A 27,003-nucleotide genomic window follows, 5' to 3' on the forward strand; every position below is an offset into this window, starting at 1 on the left:
TCCAACCCTATGCAAGAGATGGGCTTTTGAGAAAAAAGCTACTCTGTGGGGTCCCAACTTTTGGGAGTCTTTATCCTACTTTGCTTGTTTCTCTCTCTTCCTATTGTGAGCTACATTGCCACCCCTTTCTTACCAACCCTGATCTCACTGCTCCAATGCCAGCCAAGTGGGCCATATAAGGATTCAGGGCAATAAGGGGAAAGGAAAGGAAGAAAAAAGAAACCTCATCATCCCTCATCTGGCCCCAGTGGTGGTCTTGTTATCTGTCTCCCTAAGCCACAATCTTTAGGCCATCCTCTATCACCTATAGACATCCCCTATTCCCCAGGAACTAGACCGAAGTATTCTTTTGAAAGAAAGAAGATTCTGACTTTGATCTTCTATGGATCCAAGGGTCCTCCTTTGACATCTGTGTCTGCTTTTGCTTCTACAAATGAATCCAAGTATAAAAATAGACAGTGTTGTGTATGTGTTGGGGAGGTGTGTAGATGATTACCTTTAATCTCTTTCTCATATTTCAAAAACCTTTAGAGACCTTCAAAAAGGATAACCTGGACATCCAAGTGGATGACCAAACACCCTACCCTCTCAGTTCCTTGACCTCCTCATCCCCAATGACCTTCCTTTTACACGATAGCAAAGCCACCCACTCCCTGCAACTGCTCTACTTTTAAGATCATCAGTCATGCTGTCTCTCTGCAGACCTCATACTTTTCAAGCCAACTTGCTCCATCTTTCTTCAATCTCACCAGCACTTCCTCCCTAAGAGTCCCCTTCTATTCTCTCTCCTCTATATGTGCCTCTGATTCCATGGTTCATCCTTTGGGGAAGGCTTTGCAAGTATGGTAAGTTCCCTTGGTCCTTTGTCTATCTGTGGTAACTCCCTGGCACTAAATAAATAAATAAATAAATAAATAAGTAAATAAGTAAGTAAGTAAAATAAAACCATTAACCTAAAATGAACCTCACCCCTCAGCTCCCCCCATTCTGTTCCTGAACAACTGAATGCCACACATCAGTCAGACAGGAATCTTGCTAAATTCAAGGTCACCATTCTCAAGAGACTCTCAACATTCCCAGCATCAAGAAGTACTTGCAGGGGCGCCTGGGTGGCTCAGTGGGTTAAGCTGCTGCCTTCGGCTCAGGTCATGATCTCAGGGTCCTGGGATCAAGTCCCGCATCAGGCTCTCTGCTCAGCAGGGAGCCTCCTTACCTCTCTCTCTGCCTGCCTCTCCGTCTACTTGTGATTTCTCTCTGTCAAATAAATAAATAAAATCTTTAAAAAAAAACAAAAAAAGAAGTACTTGCAGAGAGGAGGGGAATGTATAAGGAGGGAACTGGGGATTCTGAAATGAAGACCGTGCATGCAGGTAGAGGAGCCAACAAAGAGACAAAGCAGAAGAGAACCAGATGAGAAGAGTACACTGGAAGCAAAAACAGAATTTCAACGAAGTTTGACTGCCATTGCCTCTTGTGAGCAACACTTCTTTTTTTTTTTTTAAGATTTTATTTAGTATTTATTTGAGAGAGAGAGAGAGAGCACACAAGCAGTGGAGAGGGGGTGGAGAGTGAGCAAAACTTTTATTTTTAGGAGTTGTTGGGTGCCTGCACAGGAGAGTCTGCCTTGTGCCACCCTGTTGGTGACAAGTGTTATGGATGAAGAAGCAAATTGTCCTGGGGACCCTTGGCATGTGCAAGTGTGTTGAAGTCAGGCTTTTGTTTCCTTGTCTGGTACAAAGGAATCTCCCCTACCTTCCCCAGGAGGATGTTGGGAGGGTACGGATGGGTGGGAAGCAAAGGCATTATTGCAACAGTACTGAGTGTACGAGGTCAAGGCAAGGCTGACACTGTTCTCAATAAGAAACACTGTGATTGTGAACAAAGGTTGTGGGTTTTTTTTTTTTTAATTTGTTTGCTCTTATTTTTTTGATACTAGACAGTTGGAATGCCAAGGGCAGTTCTGTGCCAAGCCACAGAAACGAAAGGCCGGGATTTCCCCTAGGACATCAGCTTCCACACTAGCTAAAGGCCAGCACAAAATCTTCCCTAAGGTAGCAGTTTAGGAACTTCCTGTTGGTTTACATTTCAAACAGATTATATTTAATTTTCACCTCACCAGTCAGTGCTCAGAGTGAACAGTGATATGGTCAGGAGACAGACGGATGGAGCATTCTGCTGAGAACTGAACCAGCGACCACCCGGCTTCTAGTAAGTACCGCTTGGTTTGAATGTTTTAGGTTCTCAAGGCTGTGGTAATCTGAAATATTAATTGAGCAAAATTGCTGTTTGGGGTTCTTGGTTCATAATTGTACAGTCAGAAGGAAATAGGACCGCTTGGTATCACACCGATCAAATCCCAAATGACGTTAAAATAAACAGGTTATAGGTAATGATGGTGGGTCGATTCTCCTGAATAGATCACGGAGATAAGTCTGAAAGGCTTTTTTTGTTTGTGGGCAATGACAAGAAATGCAATCCGAACTATGAAGAGATTTAATTCTTCTTTCTTAAATAGGAAAAGCAAAGTGGTTCAGACAACTCTGAGGTTAGAATTCTGGCTCTGCTTCTTTTTAGTTATGTGGTCAAAGGCAAATTGCTTAGTATCCCTGATAACAATTTCTCATCTGTAAAATGGGTACTACATCATTGTAAAAGTAGTTCTGTAGTATATGTAACAATATATGTGAAATCCATGTATTTTATTACACCATTGTAAAAGTAGTGTCAGTTCTGTAGTATATGGAACAATATATGTGAAATCTATGTATTTTATAAATATATATATGAATTGAATGAGATTTCATATATAATGTAGGATTTTGTTTCTATAACATAAGCTTATGCTTGTTCTGCTTATGTTATAGAAGCAAAATTTATATAATAGGTTTCATATATAATGGATTTCACGTATGTATACATAGATTACATATATGTAATATGAAATTCATACATATAATATGAAATATATGTCCTGTTGGAAATCCAGTGTTTCTATACATACACAGTTGAATCTTGAACAACATGGAGGTTAGGGGTGATGACCCCCCACAGAGTGGAAAAATCCACGGGTAACTTTTGACTCCCCCCCCAAAACCACAAACAGCTTACTATTAATCAGGAGCCTTAGAGTTGGTTGACACAATTTTTGCATGTTAACACATATTAATACATTAATACATATTATATGTATTATATATGTTATATGTACTATATAAAACGTGCAAAATACAGATAAAGGGCCCTTGGCCTCCTCCCAACTTCCTGGGACTTCTCTGGCTCTGCCCTGCTTGATTCCGCCCACTATTTTGAGTCTTGCTCTGATCACCAACACATCCCTGGTTGGAAAGATCTCCCCTGCCCCCAGGCCCTTCCCCTGTGGGGTCCCCCTTCTCGCAGGGTGGCACGGTGGTCAAGGGATCTTCCCACAGCTACCAGGAAAGAGCTCCAGCTCTCGGGAGTCAGTTTCACCCCTGGAGCCGGGCAGGCACCTGAGATGGGTTAAAAGAACAGGGTTATGCCCTGGTCCTTGCTCTTGAATTTCCCTCTGGAGAAAGCAAGTTTCTGGCATGGAGAAGGGTTTATCTAATGCTTCCTCTTGGCTAGACAGGCTTCCTCAGCTGCGTTGGGTCCATAGCCTCCTGCCGGTGCCCTGTCCTTTGTCTCTCCTCCTTGGTGCTGTTTCCAGCAGGGACTTTGTTGTCACAGTCCCTTATGGGGCAGGAAGGTCCAGGGAACAGGGCTCCTTCCAACACCTCCACAGAACTGCCCCTCGGTGAACACAAGTTGCCCGGATGTGTCCTTGTTACTGTGGCGACTCTCAGCCTCAGGAGCTTTCCAAAGCGGAAGGCTGATAACCCATCGCAGTGACATTTGTGGGCACCGCCCTGAGGCTCCACGATCGAGTGGCTCATCAGTGAAGCACACTGTTGTTTGAGGACTAACTGGCCTTTCACTCTTCCTTTTGACAGAAGAGAACAGACAGCCATCATGGAACCCAGACCCCAGAAGAGTCCAGGTACCCAGGGCGTATACTCTCCGAAGTAAAAAAAAAAAAAAAAAAAAAACTATTGAATGTGACAAACAATTCTCATCAAGCTAACCAGGATCCAGAAGACAGTTTTAGTGAGGCTAAGGGGTGGAATTCTAGGACAATGATTCTTGGTATGGAGAGTGTGGCAGGGGCTGTTGGATTGGGTTCATTATTTTGTAAGAGCTCACCTGTCTAGAAATTTGACGTTTTCTGATTTTCATCAACCAGCTGTTCCATCTGTTGCTTGGAGATGTTACTGAAACAAACACTAGCCCAGAAAAGACTGAAGAGGATTTTGTAATTTATTTTAATTTTTTTAAAGGATGCTAGCGACCCTAATCCTTTTTTTTAATTTTTTAATTTTTTTATTAACATATAATGTATTATTAGCCACAGGGGTACAGGTCTGTGAATCACCAGGTTTACACACTTCACAGCACTCACCATAGCACATACCTTCCACAATGTCCATAACCCAACCACCCTCAGCAACTACCCCCTTCCCCCCAGCAACCCTCAGTTTGTTTTGTGAGATTAAGAGTCTCTTATGGTTTGTCTCCCTCCCAATCCCATCTTGTTTCTCCTCTTTTTTTTTTTTTTTTAAGATTTTATTTATTTGTTTGACAGAGAGATCACAAGTAGGCAGAGGTGGGGGGAGCACACTTCCTGTTGCGCAGAGAGCCCAACATGGGGCTCAATCCCAGGACCCTGAGACCATGACCTGAGCTGAAGGCAGAGGCTCAACCCACTGAGCCACCCAGGCACCCCATATTTTGTAATTTAGTAGGAAATTCACACTTGAGGAAACTGCCTAAATTGTTGTCAGAAAGGTAGCTCAAGGTATATTACTCAAAGGTCCTTGTTCATGTTAACATGGTTCATTGCAGGTGGGTAGTTAGGAAAGCTGAGTGTGGAGTGAAATAATTTAGAAAGCAAATTATCCAAATCAACTTAGAAGTAAATAGTTTTGAATACCTATTCAAAGCACCTATTATTAGTAAAGTCACTGTGCTTCATACTCTAGAGATTATACAGATTAAGTTATAGAGTCATTGCTCTGGGTGAGCTTATAAATTTTGTTGGGAAGTTAAACACACGAGAGTAAGCACAAATAATCAGGGTATGCTAGGAATCACGAAATAAAATGGGATGGGGATCTGAGGAAAAGCATACGAGTAGTTATGGGAGTCCAGAGAGGTTTTAGGAGAAGACATTGAAGCTGGACCCTACAAGATGTGTAGGGTTTTAAAAGAGATTGCAAAAGGGCACATCTCAGTAGAGAGGGGTGGCATGAACAAAAAGCAATGGGTGGGTTAGAAGCAGGGTGTGTCAAAGGACAACAGGTGTAGAAAGTAGGACAGGGGAGAGTAGAGGATGAGGCCATGGCACTCTACTGTGCCTGACCTTGATCTCATAAGACCAGGAATCCTTGCAGCCTTTTTTTTTTAAACTTTATTTATTTATTGGACAGACAGAGATCACAAGTAGGCAGGCAGAGAGGCAGGCAGAGAGAGAGGAGGAAGCAGGCTCTCTGTTGAGCAGAGAGCCTGATGTGGGGCTTGATCACAGGAGCATAAGATCATGAACTGAGCCGAAGGCAGAGGATTTAACCCACTGAGCCACCCAGGGGCCCCTCCTTGTAGCCTTTTGAGCAAGATAAAGGCATCATTAGATTTGCGTTTTAGGCTGGTCGTATTTTTTTGAAATAGCTTTTTGCGGTGAAAATGGCATACAATAAACTGCACATATTTAAAATGTACAATTTGATGAGTTTTTCTATGTGTATATGCCTGGGAAACCATCACCGCAATCAAGATAATGAACATATACATCCCTCCCCAAAGTTTTCTGTTACTGATTTCCAGTTTGATTCCATTATGTTCTGAAAATATACTTTGTAAACCTTGGATCCTTTCAAATGTGTTGAGACTGGTTTTATGGCCCAGAACAAGACCTGCCTGGGTACGTGTTGCATGTGCCCTTGAGAAAGGTGTTCATTCTGCTGTCGTTGAGTGTTCTATAAATATCAATCAGCACGAGTTTGTTGATAATGCTGTCCAAATTGTCCAAGTCCAGTATATCTTTATGATATTCTGCCTATTTCTTTTTATCTGTTATGGAGAGAGAGGTATTGAAATCCCTAATTGTGGATTTGTCTGTTTTTCTATGCTGTTTTATCAGTTTTTGCTTCATGTATGATGAAGCTCTGTTATTAGGTATGTAATTAGGATTGTTATGTCCTCTTGATTAATTGACCCCTTTATCATTATAAAAAGACCTTTATCCCTGGTAATATTTTTTTGCTTTGAAATATGTTGTTAAAATAGCCAGCCAGCTTTCTTTGGACTGCTGTTGGCATAGTGTGTCCTTTTGCTGACCTTTTATTTATAACCTATTCATGTCTTTATATTTTAAATATGTTTCTTGTAAGTACCATATAGTTGTTTTTAAAATATTTGAATATATTTCTTAATATTTGAATATATTTCTTGAAAATATTTTCCAAAAAAATTGAAAAAAATTTTTGTATTTGAATATATTTTTATATATTTTAAATATTTTTTATATTTTAAATATGTTTCTTGTAAGTACCATACAGTTGGATCTTACTTTTTTGTCCAATCTGACTAATCTCTTTTAATTGAATTGTTTAGATATGTATACTTCATGTGATTATTGATATGATCAAGCTTGAGTCTATTATAGTGTTGTTTTATATTTGTCTCTTTTTTTTCTTTGTTCCCCTTTTTCTTCTTTTTTGCCCCTTTTTGAACTAATTGAGTACTTCTATGATACTATTCATCTCCTTTCTTGGTTTATTGATTGTAACTGTTTTGTTATTTTAGTGGTTGCTTTAGGGCTGTTAGTGTATATCTTTAACATAACAGTCTATCTTATTACAAGTGATATTATACCAATTAACATACTATATAAGAATTTTACCTCCTGACCTTCATACATTTTACTTATTGAAACTGTATTTTTCTTACACATATGCTACAACCTGCACAACATATTGTTAGTATTTTTGTTTGAACAATCAATTGAATTTTTAAATGTTTTAAATAATAAGAAAACAATTCAAATATTTACTTCCGCAGTTACCATTCAGTGTTCTTCGTTTATTTATATAAATTCAGATTTCTAGGGGCACCTGGGTGGCTTAGTTAAGTGCCTGCCTTCAGCTTGGGTCATGATCCTGAGATCCTGAGACGAAGCCCCCCATTGGGCTTCCTGCTCAGTAGGGAGTCTGCTTCTCCCTCTCCCCACCTCTTGCTCATGCTCTCTCTCACTCTCTCTCTCAAATAGATGAATAAAATCTTAAAATAAAATAAAAAGCATTTATTACCAAAAAATTCTTATCAGAGAGATCATATAATAATTGTCTTTGCTAAGCAAATTAAGTTCCATTTACTAGTTTCATCCACGTCTTTGCAAATGGCAGGATTTTGTTAGAATGGGGTGTCGTGGGTAGGGAGGGAAAAATGAAACAAGATGGGCTCAGGGAGGGAGACAAACCATAAGAGACTCTTAATCTCAGGAAACAAACTGAGGGTTGCCTGGGGGTGGGGAGGGGATAGGGTGGCTGGGTGATGGATATTGGAGAGGGTATGTGCTATGGTGAGTGCTGTGAATTGTATAAGACTGATGATTCACAGACCTGTACCCCTGAAGCAAATAATACATTCTATGTTAATTTTTAAAAATAAAAGAAAATAAAAAGGAAAAGAGGAAATAAAATTCAGACTTCCACTGATACCATTTTTTTCCCCAGCCAGAGGACTTCTTTAATGTTTCTTATAATGCAGGCCTCCTGTTGATGAATTCCTTTAGCTTTTGTATGTCTGAAAAATGTCTTGAAATTGCCTTTATTTTTGAAAGATATTTTTGCTGCATTTAGAATTCTTGAATGACAGTGTTTTTCTTTCAGTACTTTAAATATGTTGCTCCACTGTTTTTTTTGGCTTGCATTGTATCTGGTGAGAAATCTAATATCTTAGATTTTTTTTTCCCCTTTTCCTTCTGTGTACATATTCCAAACACCACCACCATCCCTCCGCCACCAGCTGATTTTAAGATTTTTTTCCTTTATCACTGGTTCTGAGCAGCTTGATTGCAATGTGCTTTCATGCCATTTTCTTCATGTACCTTGTGTTTGGGGTTCCTGACCTCGTTGGATCTGTGGATTTATAATTTTCCTTAAGTTTATAAACTTTTTGGCACTATTTCTTCAAATGTTTTCCTGTCCACTTTCCCACTTAGGGATTTTATTACTTATATTGTAGGCCATTGAAATTGTCCCACGGTGCACTGCTGCTCTGTTAATGTTTTTTTATTCTTTTTCCTCTGCATTCATGTCGATAGTCCCTAGTATACTTTGTCTTCACGTGCACTAAATTGCTGTTCATGCCATCTGTCCTGTGTTTTTGTCTGTCTGTTTGTTAATGAGACATTGCAGTCTTTACCTTTAGAAGTTCACTTTGGATCTTTTTGATATCACCTGTGTCTCTACCTAATTTCTCATATCTATAAAGCACAGTTATAGTAACTGTATTTATGGCTTTCTCTGGTTATTGGAACATCTGTGTCAGTTCTAGTCTCATTTCAATTATTTTCCTAAATATGGGCCATGATTTTCCTGCCTCTTTGCGTGGTTGGTAGTCTCTGATTCATTGCCGGACATTGAAAATTTGACCGTGTTGGGTGCTGTATTTCAGCAAACCTTGAGCTTTGTCCTGGGAGGCAGTTAAGTTTTTTGGAAACAATGTGATCCTTTTAAGGAACAGTCCTCAGCCTAGAGATAATTATCCCTCACTACTGAGTCAAGACCTCTTGAAGCACCCTACCCAATGCCCCATAAATTATAAATGTTATCAGTCTGGTTGGAGGGAACAGTTAATTCTTCTGGTTCTGTACGAGCACCAGACACTGTTCCCTCTAATCTTTTCTAGTGGTTCTTTGGCCTCGGGTAGTTTCCTCACACCCACATATTGATTTATACTCTTGAATACTTAAGAACTTGATGCATGTTTCTGTGATTCTTTCTGTGTGAAGCTCTTCCCTCTCCAGAACTCTGTCCTGTGAGCCCTAGTGCCTTGATCTCCCTGAACCCTTAGCTCTGTCTCCTCAACCCAGCCATCCGCCTGGTTCCACCTCAGTTTCCCTTTCCTGTGCTGTAGCCTGGAATCTCTCTCAAGGGGATTGTAGGACCTACTGGGATTGTTTCCTGTCTCTCAAGGATCAGTGACATTAGCTGCCCATGCTCAGTGTCTTGAAAACCACTATTTTATATCTTCTGTCTGGTAGACCCAGTCTCTGTTATTCTGTCTTTGTCCAAAGTCCTAGATCAGTCAGATTTGGTGTTTAGTCTCAAGGGTATGTCAGGAATGGATTTGAAGATGTCAAGACTGGAAGTAGGGGGTCCAACGGGACAGTTACTGAAACAGTAAGTGAAAAACATGCAAAGTTCTCGAATTCACATGAACTGAAACATACTGACACGTCTGAAGATCTTGAAGGTGGTGCTGATAGGAACAGGGAAATAGGGATGGGTCCCAGAAAGTATTTGGGAAGTGAAACAGGCATGGTTTAATCATTGACTGGCCATAAGGGTGATGGAAGGGTGAGAGCTGGTGATTCCTCAGCATCAGTTCTGGAGATAACAGTACCATTGCCATGGTCAACAAACACTATCAGAGGTTTTGTGCCCTGAAACTGGTAGTCCATGTGAATACTGGGGACACCCTGGGAATGTCTAAACTGGGCAACGTCTTCATAGATGTTTACTTTAAGATTCTGCTACTTGTAAGGACACCTGGGTGGCTCAGTTAGTTGGACATCTGACTCTTGATTTCAACTCCGGTCATGATCTCAAGGTTATGAGATCAAGTCCCACGTCTGGCTCCATGCTGGACATGAACCCTGCTTGAGATTCTCTCCCTCTCTCCCTCTGCCCTTCCCCTCCTTAAAAAAAAGATTCAACTAATTGTATACAATGTTATTAGAGACTTCCAAATTTTCATAAAATACCTACATCCCTTGAACCCTCTAAATTTAGTACCACCAAAGAGCACCTATGTTATAGGTAGAAGAGAGACTGGTTTCCCATGCAAATGACAAAGGCTAAAGTTTCCTCTATTATTTTTTAATACACTTTTTTTTTAAAGATTTTATTTATTCATTTGACAGAGAGAGGTCACAAGTAGGCAGAGAGGCAGGCAGAGAGAGAGGAAGGGAAGCAGGCCCCCTGCTGAGCAGAGAGCCCGATGCGGGACTCGATCCCAGGACCCTGAGAACATGACCTGAGCCTAAGGCAGCAGCTCAACCCACTGAGCCACCGAGGTGCCCCTCCTCTATTATTAATAATAGCTACTCTTCAGAGCTTTACTGTGTGCCTGGCCCAGTGCTGAGAGATTTCCATGTATTAACTCCTTCAATCCTCACCACAAATTTGTAAGGTCGGTGCTATTGTCTCCATTTTACAGATGAGGAAACAGAGAGATGGTGACCCAAGGTGCTCTACAAATACTTGTTCAGTAAATAAACGTGTGTTCATCCAAGGCTGCATGATGATTTTAAAGAGGAGCTAATAGCAATATTGTTTCCTTCTCTTTTTTTCTTCCTTTTCCAGTGTGTGTGGGGAGTGTGTGTATAAGGATGAGGGATGGGGAGCAGACAGAGTTGCTTCAGAGGGACGAGAGGGAGGCAAGGTGAGGACAGCTGCCTAAGAATTACTCAATTCTGTGGACACCTGGCTGGCTCAGTTGGAAGAGTATGTGACTCTTTTTTTTTTTCCTTAGAGAGAGAGAGGTCACAAGTAGGCAGAGAGACAGGCAGAGAGAGGGGGAAGCAGGCTCCCTGCTAAGCAGAGAGCCCGATGTGGGGCTCGATCCCAGGACCCTGGGATCATGACCTGAGCCTAAGGCAGAGGCTTTAACCCACTGAGCCACCCAGGTGCCCCAGAGTATGTGACTCTTGATCCCAGAGTCATGAATTTGAGTTGGATATAGAGATTACTTAAATAAATAAACTTTTTATTTTTTTTTAAGATTTTATTTATTTATTTGACAGAGAGAGAGAGACAGCAAGAGAGGGAACACAAACAAGGGGAGTGGCAGAGGGAGTGGAAGAAACAAGAAGCAGAGAGCCCAACGCAGGGCTCGATCCCATGACCCTTAGATCATGACCTGAGCTGAAGGCAGACGCTTAATGACTGAGCCACCCAGGTGCGCAATAAATAAATTTTTTTAAAAAAATGTTAAAGAAGGACACCTGAGTGGCTCAGTCAGTTAAGGATCTGCCTTCAGCTCAGTCATGATCATAGAGTCCTGGGATGGAGCCCCGCCCAGGGCTCCCTGCTCAGTGGGGAGCCTGCTTTTTCCTCTGCCCCTCCCCCTGCTCCTGCTCCCTCTTTCTCTCAAATGAATAAATAAAATTTTAAAAGAAAAAAAAACTATTCTAAAAAAAAGTGTAAAAAAAGAATTACTAGATCGACTATAGCATAATAGCCCCATCAACTGTGCTACCTAATCCTGACTCTGTTTCCACTTAATATAAAAGCTCTAACTCTTTAGTAAAGTCTGTCATTTATAAAATCAAGGACAAACTAGAACAGCCTGGATGTGAAAGCAAAACCAAGCTCTATTTAATTTTTTTAATAAATTTTATTATAACAACATTATATTTTTCTAAATAATAAAAATAGTGCAGATTTCTGGAAGACATTTTTGAAAATACAGGGGAAAAAAAGACCCTATACATTTCAGGACTTACTGAGAAGCAGTTAACATTTTGGAAACCTTGTGATTTAACTAACCACTCTACCACCTCATTTTCAATAGCAGGTGGTTTTGCTTTTGTTTGCTAAGCCAAGGCAAGGCAGAATTACCCGGCTCCTCAGCCTGGTTCTTCCAAGAGTAGAGACAAACCTTGGCTCACAGCGAGAGAGCCAGCAAGGTGCCCCCAACGCTAGAGCTAGACATTAAGGAGCTTCCACATGTCTTCTGAAAGAAGGTCCTGATTGTGGACGAGGAAGAGGAACCCTGGTGGTCCTTTGACTTCTTTGTTTTCCTGGCCCTATTAGAGATGTTCTTTCCCATAACTGAATAATTCGCAGACCTTTCCAGAGGTAAATAGTGTTTTCTGATTGTAGCAGTTCTCGTTTCCAGAATTTACAGGGAACAAACTGAATCTGTTCACTTTCTTTTATTAGGCAAACCATTGGCATTTTATTATGAAAATGAAGTCTGCAAACAAGATTACTTTATTAAATCCCCACCTCCTCAGCTTTTCTTCTCTGCTGTAAGTGTGCACCATGATTTAACAGGCCTCCTACAGGCTTGTGAGCATTTTAAAAATCCTTTCTTTTCTTCCGAGATTTAACTAAGATGCAAAATGGTTTCAATTTTCTTTTTTTCAGTCTTCTTGGAAAAGGCGGTATTTCATTCTTTCCAAGAGTGGGGAAAGGAGGCTTCGTCTTTCCTATTACAAAGACCAGCATCGCAGAGGGTCCATTGAAATCGACCCGTGTGTATCCAATTGAGAAAACAAACAAGTAGCCTGCAAATTGAAATTTAAATCATTGAAAGAACCAAAGGCTTCACACTCAACAGTAGTTGTTGCTGAAAAGAAGCTAAAATGAGGAACATTTTTGAGTAAAACGTAGCAAAATACTTATTTTGTATTGTATATTATAGTTCATAAGTTATTACTCAATAAGCATCTAGTGACAAAAGATTTTGATTCACTTAATTTATGGATGAGGGCTGATAAAATCATCACTTCATAAACTCAACATGGATTTTTAAAAAGTATTTAGATTGGCTTTTTTTTGTCTTTGCTTTCAAAAATTTTGTACAAAAAGAAAAGTAGAAAACATGATACTTTGTAAAACAAAGACTCCAACCAGAAAAAGAATCTCTGAATTAAGTTTGAGGCTGAGGAAAGTATTCTCTATCGGTGGTGAACCAGATCTAAATGTCTTTTCTGAAATGATCAGATATTGATCAAACAGATCTAAATTTTATTCAGTTTGAATCCTAATATGTAATGCTAGTCTTCATGTTCGAATCTGTTTAACACTTTGTATCTGACAGGAATTCCAGTGTAGAAGTTGGTATACATGGCCAGGAAAAAATGCAATCTGTACAGAAGATGTTTAAATGTCTCCCTGATGAGGTGATGTCCATACGAACTACTAACAGAGAATACTTCCTCATTGGGCAGGACAGGTAAGTCGTAAGACAGCACAGAGTGCTTCCTGTGCGCCCAATAAAAAATAGACACACAGACAAATGAAACACCCTTTGATCAGAAGCCCATGGCTACACCCTTCAAGACCATCTTGATAGTCTTCCTCATTTGTGACAATATCTTGAAAAATCCCAGTATTCGTTTCCTAGGACGGCCATACCAAAGGACCACAAACTGGGTGTCCTAGAACAACAGAGATGTATTGTCTCACTGTTCTGGAGGCTAAGCATCTGAAATCGGGCTGTCCCAGGGCCATGCTCCCTCTGAAGTCCCAGGGAAGGTCTGTTTCAGGTCTCTCCTAACTTCTGGTAGTTCCTGGGCTCGTGGTGGCCGAACTCTAAGGTTCACAGAGCATTCTCCCTGAGTGTGTCTCTCTGCATTCAAACTTTTTACAAGGACGCTTGTTTTATTGGATTAGGCGGCCAGTACGATGTCATCTGAACTAATCACAGCTACGACGACACAACCCGATTTCCAAATAAGGTCCCATCCTGAGGTACTGGGGGTTGGGACTTCAGTATCCAAATTTTTGAGGGGACACAATTCAACCCATACCCCTATCACCATCACCCCAGATGCACTTCATGTGAAAGGACCCAATACACACAGGGATGTCTGGGTGGCTCCGCTGGGTCAGCGTCCGACTCTTGATTTCAGCTCAGGTCACGATCTCATGGGTTGGGAGAATGAGCTCCCTGTGTAGCAAGGGGTCTGCTTGTCCCCCTCTCCCTCTGCCTCTTCCCACCCGCCCCCACCCGCTCTCTCCCTCTCCTAAATAAATAAATAAATCTTAAAAAAAAAAAAATTCACAAACAACTATACAAGCCGCCTATGTTAGGGAGGGGCAGTACTCCTCCCTGAGGGGGTCTTCAGTTTTGTTTTTGTTTTGTTTTTTTTTAAAGATTTTATTTATTTATTTGACACAGAGAGAGAGCACAAGGATGGGGAAAGGCTGAGGGAGAAGGAGAAGCAGGCTCCCCGCAGAGCAGAGGAAGCCCCATGTGGGACTCGATCCCAGGACTCTAGGACCATGACCCGAGCCAAAGGCAGTGGCTTAACCAGCTGAGCCACCCAGATGCCCCGGGGGTCTTCAGTTTTTAAGAGGGGCTCCTGGCGCTAGCAAAGTGCCTAATGGATCCTTTATAGATGGTCATCTGCCCCTGCAGGAAGGCCAGGGTCAGGGAAGGTAGCGAACGCCCAAAGTATGAAGACCATTGATCTGTTGCAGGTGAAGCCCAAGGCCAAAGGCTCTCTTTTTACATTGTCGTGAAAAGTCAATAGAAAAGATGATGTGATTTATATAAATGCATTCAAACCCATTCTTCATAAACACATGCCTTCCCCGACGGGAGGCATACCAGAATAGCTACACAAAAGTGGCACTGACAGGTGAAGGGGCTCGCTTAAGAACACAAAAGAAATCAGTGTCAAAGCCAAGAGCTCCAAACCCTGTGATTATTACCATTATTTTCCAGCGTTTTCCCCCATTTCCCTGCGCTCGCCTCACAGAGGCGGCGTGAAGATTAATTCTAGTGCACAAGCGTGGAGGTGGTGAGGAGTCCGTGGGTCACTGAAGCTACTTCAGAAAAAAATCTTTATTTCCCCGGTACCTGCTCCCACTGCCTGTTCCGACCTTAATAAAAGAACCCTTCTCTGGTTCAAAAGGAACACAGGTGCTATTGTTGCCACACACCGGCTGCGAGTTTGTTCCTATCGACAGGGAGAAGATTAAAGACTGGGTCTCCTTCGTGTCATCATTCTGCCTCGGGGGAGAGACAGCACGCCACAGCCCACAGGTGACTCCCTCCCTCATGAAATGCTGGGGCACACGAGCACTCCCTCTTTCACGAGGAAACAATGGTAGCTTTTTCCTTTCCTCCTCAGCCACTGGCCCTAATATGGGGAATAAATAAGTGGGAGAATGTACATCCTTGTCATTTTTATGAGTAACAATAGGAAGAAATACTTTTGTGTCTTGCAAGACACTTCAGGTCTTCATTACTGGGGCCGGAGGAGTAAAGGGGAACTGTGGCATTTTATTAAGAGTCGCCAAAACTAGAGTATTTTCCATCATTGTTATGCTAGGTGCATAACGGCTACCTTTTGAATGACTATGTCTAGGGCGGTTTCTGTAAAAATGCTTTTTCCTATCTCTTGCGTTTTCAATGCAATATCTCTGTCATGTAAAGGCTAACAGGTTTAAGTGTTTCATTTACTTCCCAAGAACCTTCACGAATTTACACAAGTCCTTTCTTAGGGCAGACCTTTATAAATGAAACTCAGTCTCTAGGCATTGTTTTGACGTGTTTTCTAAGTTCTTTGATGCTGACAAAGAAAGCAGAGGCCAACGAGGAAGAAAATTGAGACGTGTCTATGAGTAGAATCACATGATTAGAGCCAACGGGTGGGTGTCGGTTTGGAAAAGCAGGTCTAGGGAAACTCAGGGCATCTGAAGACCAGGCTGGGAGCCCTCAAAGGTTTGGAAACTGCAGAGAGGCACGATTGCGTCGTGTCTTAGTGAGAGAAGGCGGGCTGGGGTAAACATGTTCGTGGTAAAAGACGGGAGGTAGGAAGCCCAGCCACAAGGCTGTTGTTTAATTCCAGGGAAGAGATCAATCTTGACTGCAATATTCCTTTTCCATAAGCAGGGGAAATTCTCACTGGGCGGTAAAAGGCCCTCTTCAGACCCCAGCCCTCTCCTTGGTTCTCCCAGCACATCAGAGGCTGTTGGCCCCACCACACCAAGAAACAGTCTTCCAGACATGGTAATGAGACTCCCGTCTCTCTCTCTCTCTCAGGACGCCTTGCCTGGGGATCCGCTGATGCTTCCAAAGTCTTACCAATGTATCTGACACTTTGCTCTAAGCCTAACCCACCATAAGAATGACTCTTATCACTGGTGATGGTCTTATGTTCAGTCTGTTTCTGGTACCACAATGAGCCTTACCGCTTGCTCTGCCTACCTCGAAAGGTACTCATTCATTCTGCGTGCCCCTCGCCCTGCATCCACATATGGGAGCTGGGGAGCCCTCCAGCTAACCAAAAGTCTGGCTGCCAGCCTTTTCCTCCCTTTCACACAGAGGGCACAGAGTACCTCTGTGAAAAGATTCCTGAAACACCACTTGGTTTTCTGCCCTATCATCTGTACTTCTGGGGGAAGGAACACCGAGGTTCTTGTTAATTTCCTTCACTTACTCAGTCTTGCTTCCCTGTGTGTGTGTGTGTGTGTGTGTGTGTGCCTGTGACTTCATCTTTCTTTCTAGTGAAATCCATTTGAGGAGAAAAAATACACCTGGCCCTTGAAAGTGATTTGTGATTATACTCTCTGCTTTGCTCAGATTTGCAATCTTCCCAAGTCTGGATAAGTGGGCTGAGTAATTGTTTGTTTGCTTGCTTTTTTTTCTGCCATGGATACCATTTGTCCTTCAGAGATGTAACCATTGACTTTCCCTTCTCCCTGGGTACACAGCACGTGTGAATTCAGCATAAGCTCCTGTTCTATTTAGCTGGGAGCTCTCCAACTATTTTAAAAGCTTTCTATAGTGGATCAAATTCACCAGGCCAAACACCTCATTTGGTATTTGCAGGAAATGGGTTGCAAAAGGTAACTCTTTTCAGTAAATACCTCTTGTTTTTCACGCACGATACCCCTCTCCCTAAAGATAACGTTGGGGGTTGTCTTGCCTTTTCACACACTGTGTTCCAACTGCGTGGATTTTCAGTCAGCTCCAGTTACAAGTACTGTCTGCCTTGTTGGGGCTTGTTGTTGCCCAAACTAAGTGGGAACCCTTCTTCACCCCCAGCTCAGCATGGTCTGGCTTCATGATCCTGGCACCAGAGAAATGGACACAGTTGAAAGAATTATGTTTTTAGAATCCCTTCCCTTCAAGGACTTCTTAGAACACATTCAAGACCTTTTCAAAACCCCCTGCTCCCAGGCATTGTTCTTAGAAGAATTAAGTTGTACTTAGAACAATTCTCCTGCCATGCACAGCAGCTACTTTAGTAGACTATCCTGTATCTGCTGGGGAGGGAAGGTGGTAATTGGTTGAACCTACATTACCTTGAAGACTATAATTCATGCTATCACATGATCAACATGAGCAAATTCCATTTCTATGGAAACAATAGAAGTATGTGAGCAGAACACAAAAGAGGAATATTGAGCAGGAAGAGGGAAGGTGTGGTGCCTTGACCATGGGCTAATTACCTTCTCAGATGGCACTGGGTGAAAACTAGTAGGTGCGGTGGGGGCCTCCATAGCAGAGCTAAGTGCCTTAGAACACCACTCCCCCAAACTCCCCCAGCCCTGCCAGAGTGAACCACTTGTTCTGAGTTACAGATCCCAATTGTAGAGAAAGCCGGAAAGATGGGTTTATATTTTTATATCACCAAGGTGATCCAGATGCAAGAGGCAAGTTCGAGTTGTGTGGGCTTCTTCTTGTAACCTTGGAAGATCCTCTGATCTTCTCAACCCAATTAATCTAGGATGGCTTGTCCAAAAAGCATATGGTTTAATTCTGTCTCCTGCAAAAAGAAGAGAGAGAAAGGAAGACAGGAAGGAAGGAAGGAAGGAAGGAAGGAAGGAAGGAAGGAAAGAAAGATGGAGAAAGGGAGAAAGAAAGAAAATAATTAATTCTGTCTTCATCTCTTTATCCAGCATTTAATGGAAAAAAATTCTCCAGGACTCAGACAAGCCCATTTACTACATGATTTCTTGTCAGAGACTACAGAAGATACAGAAGAAGAGAGTTATTATGTTAGTCCTCGAAGCATTCTTTCAGAGGTAACCCCCCTCCTTCCATTAACCCTTCATTCCTTGTACAGATATTTGCTGGGCGCTGGCTGTGTGCTGTTCCTGGGGGACTAGGCGGGCTTCTGTAGAACAGAGCAATGAATGGGGCACAGGTGATGTGTCACAGTATTGACTCTTGAATAGGAGCGCCCAAGAGACCAGACAGAAAGGGCTCTGTGCTGATGAGCGATGCTCAGAAAATGCATGGAGTACATGAGGGAAGGAAGGCAGGGGAGGTGATTTCCAGAGAGAAGACCACGTAAAACTGAGCTAGTAAGGCTGGTAAAACTAAGCTAAAAGGCCATTGGTAAAAAGATCCCCCTACCCGCCCCCGCAAATTAAGTACAAAACTGTGCAGTAGAAGTTCAGAGAAGGAGGAGATACATGGGCAAAGGCGAGGAGGTCAGAGGGGGCTGTGGGACCTCACAAAGCCTGAACACAGCTTCGTCAGGCCAGAGGGCAAAGGTGCCGTCCAGGTGAAGCCAGGGGCCCGAAAGCCGGCCCTGGAAGTCCACCATTTATGGGGGAACAGCAGAAAAACTGATTTTTCCAGGTATGGGTTCATGATGAATCTGTTAGGCAGGCAGCTAAAAGCCCTCAGGGTTCTGGATCAACCATTTCCCCCGATGACTTAGTCTTGAGGGGTTTGTGGAGAGCCTCTTGGGGTTGGGGAGGACGTATCTCTAGGACTTCTGCAGCTCCCTGCAGCCCTGTGTTGTGTGGGAGTCTGGCCCAGCCAGGTGACAGGGTCCTCCAGTTGCACCGGCTGAGAAAAAGAGTTCATCTCATTAAGTGCATAGTGATGAAACAGAAAAATAAATGCAGTCAAGCAATGCAGTCCAATAAAACGCTGTATTGGGAGTGTGGGGGAATCCAGGAGGAGGAAACAGACTTGAAGCTGGAGAGGCTTTCTGAGTTCAGTCTCCTAGAATGAACGCCACTGTTCATCCCATAGGGGATGTACTTACCATTTCAGGGCCCAGGGCCATCGTGGAAGGTTTAAGAGGTCCCTGGCTATTGGTAGACTTGTGTTTACGTCCATTCTTCTTGTCTGCAGTTGAATACTTTTGTTGCTTCCAATGACTCTGGTGAATCTGCCGAGGCTGACAGTCTAAACCACTTCTCCGAGACAACTGAGAATCACTACATGTCAATGAAATCCTGGTATGTAAAATTGCCATGTTCTTAAAACTGATTCTTAACCAACGCACTCTTTTAGAACCATTACTGTTGACATATTAATTCAAAAGCATTGTCATAGAACAAGTCACTCCATTATTCCATAGTCTCAAAACAAGAAGACATGAGAATGATTTCTCTGCCTCCTGAAAACCATGGAGTGATCACCTCAGACCATATTCTATCTCCTGGGGAACTTATTTTCTATTCTGAATGTATGCTTGCATTCTCCCTTCTGCGCTTTAAGTCCTCCCAATGTCAAGGATTATTTTGACGCCATTTCCATTTTCAGAAGAAAAGTCTGTCAAGTTTGATTCTGTGATTCTGAAGGCTAGGCATACTTGAAGACCTGGTTAGTTTTCACAAGCCTCCTAGCTACTGAAATCTGATTCACAAACCATAGAAAGTTGTAAACAGACCTGCTGAAAAAGGGTATTGTATTAATTTCTCATACTGTAGTGTCTTCAGAGAGACGTCCCACAAGACTGCTGATGGCAACAAGGAATCCCAGGCCCTTCCAGAGATCCAGAACGGGGGACTTCACTTACAAGAACAAGACTCACAAAGTGACTCGTGTCTTCCACCTGCCAATATGGAAGCACAAACCGTGAATGACATAAAGGGGTTGGCCTCGCTTACTGTTGTGCAATTATCTATTCTAATCAAGTAAAGTTCTAATTTCTAAAACTTTATGGGCCCTTAAGCAAGGCAGCTTTCCTTTTTTAACTCAGAATTCGAATTTTAAAGTAATTCCTAAAAATCTTCAAGTCAGCCAACATTTTGACCAGCTTCCCCTTCTCACTGATGTGGTGGCCAAGGACAGTGAGTAACAGAGCTAGAAGTAAAGTGGTTCCCTGGGCTGTGGGTAGCATTTTCAAATATTTCTAAAAATTCTCCCTTGACTAGTATTTCAGGCCCTGGAACTTTGGATCATGCTGAACCTAGGTAGCATGTCCCCCAATGTCTACAGTTAAAATTATGAGCACAAAGGTTGCATGATGTTTGGTTATAGAATAGGAGGGGGAAGTGATAGGCTTTAAGTGATGCCAAGAGTATTTGATGAAATTGTTCTCCATTTTCACTCTTTCCATTGTCTTTTCTATGAATCATTTCCAATGGAGAAATGAGCAGATAGATGTAATACATTATCAACTTAGTCCATTTTTTACTCTACTGTTTGCCATGCACACCACATTCCAAGAGGGGTAGGGAGGGCATTAATGAGTAACTTAAATTCATATTCTGCAAATTTGGGGGACAATCTTTAACTGGAAAATACCATCTTAGATGTAAGAGGGCAAAGTCTACTCAGGAAGTCAGTTCAGAACCAGAGACTATGTCCTGATGTGACTTTTATAAACATTTTATCTCATAGTAACATCCCTGATGAAGGCCAAGTGGAGAAACTAAATGTGTTCCTTTCTCCTTCCGACATCATCAATTATCTCACTCTCACAGAAGCCGCAGGTCAGATATGGTAGGTGTGAGATCTGAGGGTTCTTGATTATAAATGGGGTGGGAAGAACACAATTGTATCTTGAAACTCTGTATGTGGCAAAACAGAGAGCTTGGATGGTAGTGTTGCTGTTATCACCAAAGGTCTTTGGTTAGAGGCAGAAAGAAGGGTGTTGCTGTGGGTTGCAGATAGGAGGACCCAAAAGTCCAGTAAGCAGCAAGTTTCTGATACTTGGAAGGTAAAGAAAAGCAGAAATGAATAGGTATGGTCCAGGGAAATCATTCTGAGCAATGACTCTTAAGTCATTAATCACCAAGCAATGACTATGGGATAAATGAATGAAGTGTGTGAAGTCAACAAGAATCTAAGGTCTAAAAGAAAAGGTAGGACCAAGATCAAAGACTTCCAGACACCTCTTGGTCAGGGACAGAAGCAAAAGAGAGAATTTTCTTAAAATCAGCACTGTTTATTTGATTCTAGACCTTTGATTTAAAACCTTTGCAATTTGTTTGGGTGGAAGATTACATTTTTACAAGGGAAGAAACCCCTTTAACGTAAAGGGGTGACAAGTTCTGAAAGGGCAGGAAACGATATCTTCCACTTTTCAAATTTCCTAACAATCTTAGAGGTTCCGTAAATACTTGACTAAAACCATTGACTTCTCTGTGCCTGGGCTTGTTCATTCCTCCATTCATGTATTGTTCATTAGATAGTCATTATGTAATCATCACATGCTCCCTTTCTGTAAATACCTATTAAACATCTTCTGTTTATTTGGAGTTAAGTGGCTGTAAAAAAATATTTTTTGAAGGTAGTGCTATCCTTCTGGGGTCTCATAGCCTGGTGAAAAAGACAGTCACATAAACAAGCAAATATAAAATACATGTGATTTAAATATACAAGGAACGGGTGTTCCCACCGTGCAATAGAAGTCCCGGGGCAGGGAGAGTCATTAAAGGAAGGGGAATGTAGGAGGACTATGTAGAGACGTTACGATTAGAGTTGGTTTTGGAAGAAGGGTCGGGTCCAACAGTAGTGACAGATGAGAGAATATTCCGAAAGAAAATGGAGTTTGTCTGCGTCAGATGTGGTGCACAATAGCTTAAGAAGCTGGTGATGGTCATCAGGGAACCCTAGTCTGTGTCCTGCGGGCACAGTCTCACACTTGAGTTGAATGCCGTGTCTCATTGCAGTGTGGCTCAGTGGCAAGGCCCCCCACGCCTGGGATGCTTATTTTTTCACGGAGATCATCTTTTGGCCGTGAACGACCTGAAGCCCCATGGTCTGGACGAGGCCTCCTTGTTTCTCAGCCGGTCTGTCCAGAAGGAGGTGAGTCCTGCTGCCTGGCCCTGGCCAGGAATAAGACCAAGGTCTTGGGTGGAGCCTAAACAGTGCATACAAATACTTGCAAATAACAGAATGTTATTTTAGAAGCTTTTCAAAATTGTTTCATATAAAGGAGTGTTTGGAGAGGGCCAGGGGTAGGAGACTGTGGAGACCTCAGACATAGCATGAGGTGGTGGAAGGAGCTTGCAAGGGAATCCCATTGGCTCAGGGTGTGTGTTCCATTTCCTTTAGCCACTTTGTGCCTCAACTTTCTCTTCTGCAAAATTGGGGGTAAGGCTCATACTCATTGTTGGAGAATTAACTGTCATAATTGGTATCACTTGCTTACAAATGGGACTGGCCCACACTAGACACTCTGTTGCGTTTACTGCTTTTCCTTCTCCAACTATTGGCTGGGGCATGTTGGCCAGGGTCCCCTTTTTAACTCTTCAGGCTCCTTAACTCAGAAATTGGCCTCGCCATATCTTCCTCACAGAGTTATTGGAAGAATTAAACAGAACGTGTGAGTGTGTATTAACTATGTATGTTTTCAAAAGGCTCCCCATGGCTCTGCCTGTGGGTGCTGGTTCGGCAGGGCAAATTCCTTCCCCGGCCTATGTTTATTTCTAACATGCCACATAACCTTGGGAAAATCATTTTCTTCTCTGGGCTTCACCTTTGTCTCTCTACAGTGAGATAGCTGGTTTTCAACCTGTGATCCTTGGGCCCGTAAGAGACAAGGACTTGAGGAAGAAGTGAAGAAGGGGACAGTATGCATATAAGACTTTAACAAGAATGATCTACATTTGTCATTTATCTGCTCCTACGCGAGCTCTGTTAGCTCTCCCGGAAGAAACGTTTCCTTGGCTTAAAATTCCTGAAAACCACTGTGCTAGATGATCTCTCCAATTTCTTCCAGGGTTTACCATTCTTATCTCTTCTGCATTACACAATAACCTCATTGGTTAAACAAAAAACATATCCATACTCTCTAAATGGGGAAATCCAGCAAGGGTGAGGGAATTATCTAAGGGACATAACTAGTTAGTGGCAGGGCAAGGACTCATTCCTCCCTTCAGTCACTCATTCACCATTGACTGACTACTTCCTTTATGCTGGATCCCCGGCTAAGTCCTAGAGCTACATAAATGGTCTCAGCCAAAGCTTAAGGAGCTCACATATTATGGATCAAATAGGCATGTCATGTGCTAGTTACAGTACAGTGTGTGCTTTAAGATGTGAACAGAGGGCCATGGGAACAGAGAGGGAAAAGGAGTGAATCTATCTGAGGAAGACCAGAAAGGCGTCTCAGAGAAGGTGGTGTCTGGCTTGGGTTTTGAAGACCAGAAAGGAGTTTGGAAAAGAAGTAGATGTTAGGTGCTCAGTCCAACAATCAGGGGACTATAATATATTTCCTTGGCCAGAAACCTACTCTGCAGCCAAGTGTTCAATATAATCTTCTGAATGTTACCAAACAGTACTCTGACCCAAAGAGCTGGGCATCAGCTCTGAAGCCAAAAAACGGGCAGGGGTGTGGAGAAGGGTTTTCTGAGGAGCAAATGCAGCAAGTTCACTTGGGCACTCCTGACTAAAGAGTTCCAAGACTTCCTTTCTAGACTGGGAAGCATCTTGTGTGGGAGGCGACAGCAGCATTTCTCCTGTGCTGACTTTGCCTGTCCCTTTCTACTGGATAACAATTCGATGTTATGGAGAAATATGGGACATTCGCCAACATGCTTATCTGGGAGATCAAAGACTTCTACTTTCCCATCCCCCCTTCCCATTCCTGACTATTGTTTATGGTAAAGTGGATGCCCAGTTCTCTTTAAAAATTCAAATAGCTGGTCCTTGGAAGGGAAAAGAATGTTGGAAGGAGGGGGATGTGTAGAACCAAAGGAGGGGCAGCCAAGGGCCCTAACTGTTTTAGAGCATTTGGACTGATCCTATTCACTTTCCCTCCTGTTGGACTACAGTTGAGAGACGAGGAGGTTGGGTTGAGGACAGGGTAGGGACATGGAGAGGAGGCCATGTGAGATTTAAAGGGTTGGAGGGAAGGGGTGTGTATAAAATAAAGAAAGGAGGAGATGCTAGATTATAGGGGAGACACATCAAACTTTAATTTCCCCCTGATCTTGTCCGGGGCTTGTCCAGCCTTGTTTGTGCTGGTTTTTTATGGTTTCATCTGGATTTTCTAGTTTCAAGAGGCTTTTACCCAGTGGTACAACTGGGCCCATCGGGTCTACCCTAAAGGCTCAGGCTGGCGGCCGCCAGAGAGTAAAATCCATCCTCCACCTGAATACGTAAGTCACCGTGGCTCCTCTGGCCAGATTTTGTGGTTCATGGTAGGGTTTTCTTCAAAACCAGCGTCAGAGGGTGTTACTGAGGACAGACTGAGGACAAACAATCATAAGGATAATCTTTAGTCATTGAGTTTCCTTCTTTCTTGTGTTTTAGAAAATAAAACTCACCATCGGCCGGATCCCAAATTCGGAGAAATTTCATGCTGTCTCCTGCACGTGCTCCTTAAAAAATGAGCATGTCGTACCTTATCAACTGGATAAGTCTGGACCCGGGAAGACACTGAAGAGGAGTCCGGCCATTAGAAAGGGTCAGTGCAAAGGAAGTGGAGAGTAACAGGCCAAGACCCGCAGAGGAGCCAAGAGGGTCCCTGGACTCTGCAGGGGCTCTGCCCCTCACCGCTGTGTGAGACAAGGCAAGTTAACACAGCTCTCTGATTTTCGGCATCTACATCTCAACCGCGGGGATAACTCCCCTCTCTGGCTATTTGCATCCGGGATGTTGAGAGGGCCAAGGGTGGTAATGACTGTGGAACACAGAGGAAATGGAAGGCCTCAATATCTCAGACTTTGTCCCACACACCATCGAGACTGGGTAAGTCCCTCATCTAAGATGAACATGGTGTGCTCTCTGAGGCGGTACCCCCACGTAATCCCTTCTCTGTTGGGAACATACGGTTGGAAATGCTCATTCCAAGAAGGCAAGGAAGGTTCCAGAGAGATGTAATATCATATCAGTCCTCCCAAGCACCTCCTGCTCCTTGTCATGCCCTTGGTCCAAAATGCCAGGCAGAGTCGCCTCTTGGACTCAATAATTATCTTGTTTTCTTAAAGACCCAGTAACTATTCTAGAAGTCAAAGCAATTTCAGGTCATATACAGTAAAGATCTGCTTTCTCTACAAGGAATTAAGGCAATGACTTAACACTTCTGAGTTTGGAAAAGTCTTAACTAATTGATACAGTAATTGATCCTACAGGCCAAAAACATCAAGTCCTTTTTCATAAACAGGAAAACAGAGGCAGAGCGTGAAAGGACTAATCAAATCTGGAAATGTTAGAGCATAAGGAGGCTTCAGGAAATATATCTTACCACGTTGTCATTTTGTGCCAGAAGACATCAAGGCCCCAAACGTTTAATACAAACAAAACAGAAACAGGCTCATAAATACAGAGAACAAAATGGTGGTGGCCAGACAGAAGGAGGGGACAGAGAAGTAGGCAAAGGAGAATAAAAGGTACAAACTTCCAGTTATCAAATAAGGCAGTCTCCGGGATGGAAAGCGCAGCCTGGGGAATCGAATCAATGATACCACAATAATATAGTTTGGTGACCACATTTAACTGTGGTGAGCAGAGCGTAATGTACAAGATTGTTGAGTCACTCTGTTGTAGGCCTGAAACTAACAGAACACAGCATGTCAGAAAGGAACAATAGTAAAGCTGTATCCTCTGTGGTTCCCAGTTTCATAGCTGTGTAGTGGCAGAACAAGAATCTAAGAAATCTAAGAATCTGAGAAACAGATGTCCTGATCTTCACTTTGTTTTTGGACTGAGGTTTGAAAAGACCTTCAGCAGACAGAAGACACATCCAAATACAGATATGTTATCCAGATTGTCTAAAAATCCTTACCTCCTGTTTCTTTTTTTAAGCTGGATTGAAAACTCTGCTTTCTCCCTAGTTTTATTGAAATGTCATTGACACATGGCATTGTATCAGGTCAAGGTATACAACGTAATGATCTGATGTGTGTGGATTCACTTACTATTTCTACTTCCAGAAATCTGTCCAATGGAAATACTCACCCAACCCAGATTGTTCCGTAATGTTCACTGCAGCACTTTTTGTAATAAAAAATAAATTCTTGAGGGATTGTTTAATTATGTGGACTTCCTGGGAATCCCACTTCCTGGGATTGGGTGCTCTGAAGATGTTAAATATTCTACATGTGAGTCACGGAAAGATGTTTGCACTATAGTAAAAGGACAGGAGCAAGTTGCGGCGTGCCTGGGTGACTCAGTCGGTTAAGTGTCTACCTTTGGCTCAGGTCATGATCTCAGGATCCTGGGATTGAGCCCCGCATCGGGCTCCTTGTTCAGCAGGGAGCCTGCTTCTCCTTCTGCGTCTGCCATTCCCCCTGCTTGTGCTCTCTCTCTTTCTCTAAAATAAATAAATAAAATCTTAAAGAAAAAGAAAAAGGAAAAAGCAAGTTGCAGAACAGCAGGCATGACTTCGTCCTATTTTTACAAAAATAAATTATTGGTATTTACATATATGTATATGTATATACAAAATTTCCCCAACCCTAATAAGAGAGAAATGTCTAACTCATCTGGTTGTCGTGAGGTTTAAATGGGTGAAGTGTGGACGGCAGCTAGGACACTGCCTGATACTCAGTGAACGCTCAGCACTGGTTACGCAACTGCTGCTTTGACAATGCTGTTTTGTTCGGTAAGAATCATCTCTGAGAAGCAGGAGCACAGTTGGCCATGTGGGGGAGGCATTTCTATTATGTTTGAATTTTTTTTTTTTTTTGCAATGAGCATGTCACTTTTATTTAAAAAAATACAAGTGTGGAAAATAAGTAAATTTTATATATTTATATAAGTATATAAATATATACTTATATAAATGTATATTTCTTATTGAAATAGATTATATATCTTATT

General features: G+C 42.5%; 1 protein-coding gene across 4 annotated transcripts; it reads left to right on the forward strand.

Annotated features, from left to right (window-relative positions):
• Positions 1–2,050: 2,050 nt before the first annotated feature.
• On the forward strand, positions 2,051–26,202 carry PLEKHS1 (pleckstrin homology domain containing S1). 4 transcript variants are annotated; one of them, XM_082719633.1, is made up of 13 exons: positions 2,051–2,208; positions 3,969–4,015; positions 12,243–12,331; positions 12,450–12,556; positions 13,126–13,260; positions 15,003–15,078; positions 15,931–16,047; positions 17,943–18,068; positions 19,135–19,241; positions 19,716–19,922; positions 20,632–20,733; positions 21,906–22,041; positions 24,493–26,202. In XM_082719633.1, exons 2-13 carry the CDS (start codon positions 3,988–3,990, stop codon positions 24,670–24,672), a joined length of 1,410 nt encoding a protein of 469 aa, XP_082575759.1. In that variant the 5' UTR covers positions 2,051–2,208; positions 3,969–3,987; the 3' UTR covers positions 24,673–26,202. The 4 variants fall into 4 exon arrangements, with proteins under 4 accessions (XP_082575759.1, XP_082575761.1, XP_082575760.1 ...); XM_082719635.1 differs by having other exon boundaries at positions 19,716–19,880; XM_082719634.1 differs by having other exon boundaries at positions 2,084–2,208; positions 15,928–16,047; positions 19,716–19,880.
• Positions 26,203–27,003: the final 801 nt, after the last annotated feature.

This window comes from Mustela nivalis, assembly GCF_964662115.1.
Source record: "Mustela nivalis genome assembly, chromosome: 2".
NCBI lineage: Eukaryota > Metazoa > Chordata > Mammalia > Carnivora > Mustelidae > Mustela > Mustela nivalis.

Bases quoted from the DNA above. Each gene is read 5' to 3' on its own strand.
- PLEKHS1 (XM_082719632.1), top strand. From the start codon at position 3,988: ATGGAACCCAGACCCCAGAAGAGTCCAG. The intron at 18,069-19,134 runs GTAACCCCCCTC...TCTTGTCTGCAG, and splicing joins CTCGAAGCATTCTTTCAGAG to TTGAATACTTTTGTTGCTTC. The intron at 19,242-19,715 runs GTATGTAAAATT...CTCATACTGTAG, and splicing joins TACATGTCAATGAAATCCTG to TGTCTTCAGAGAGACGTCCC.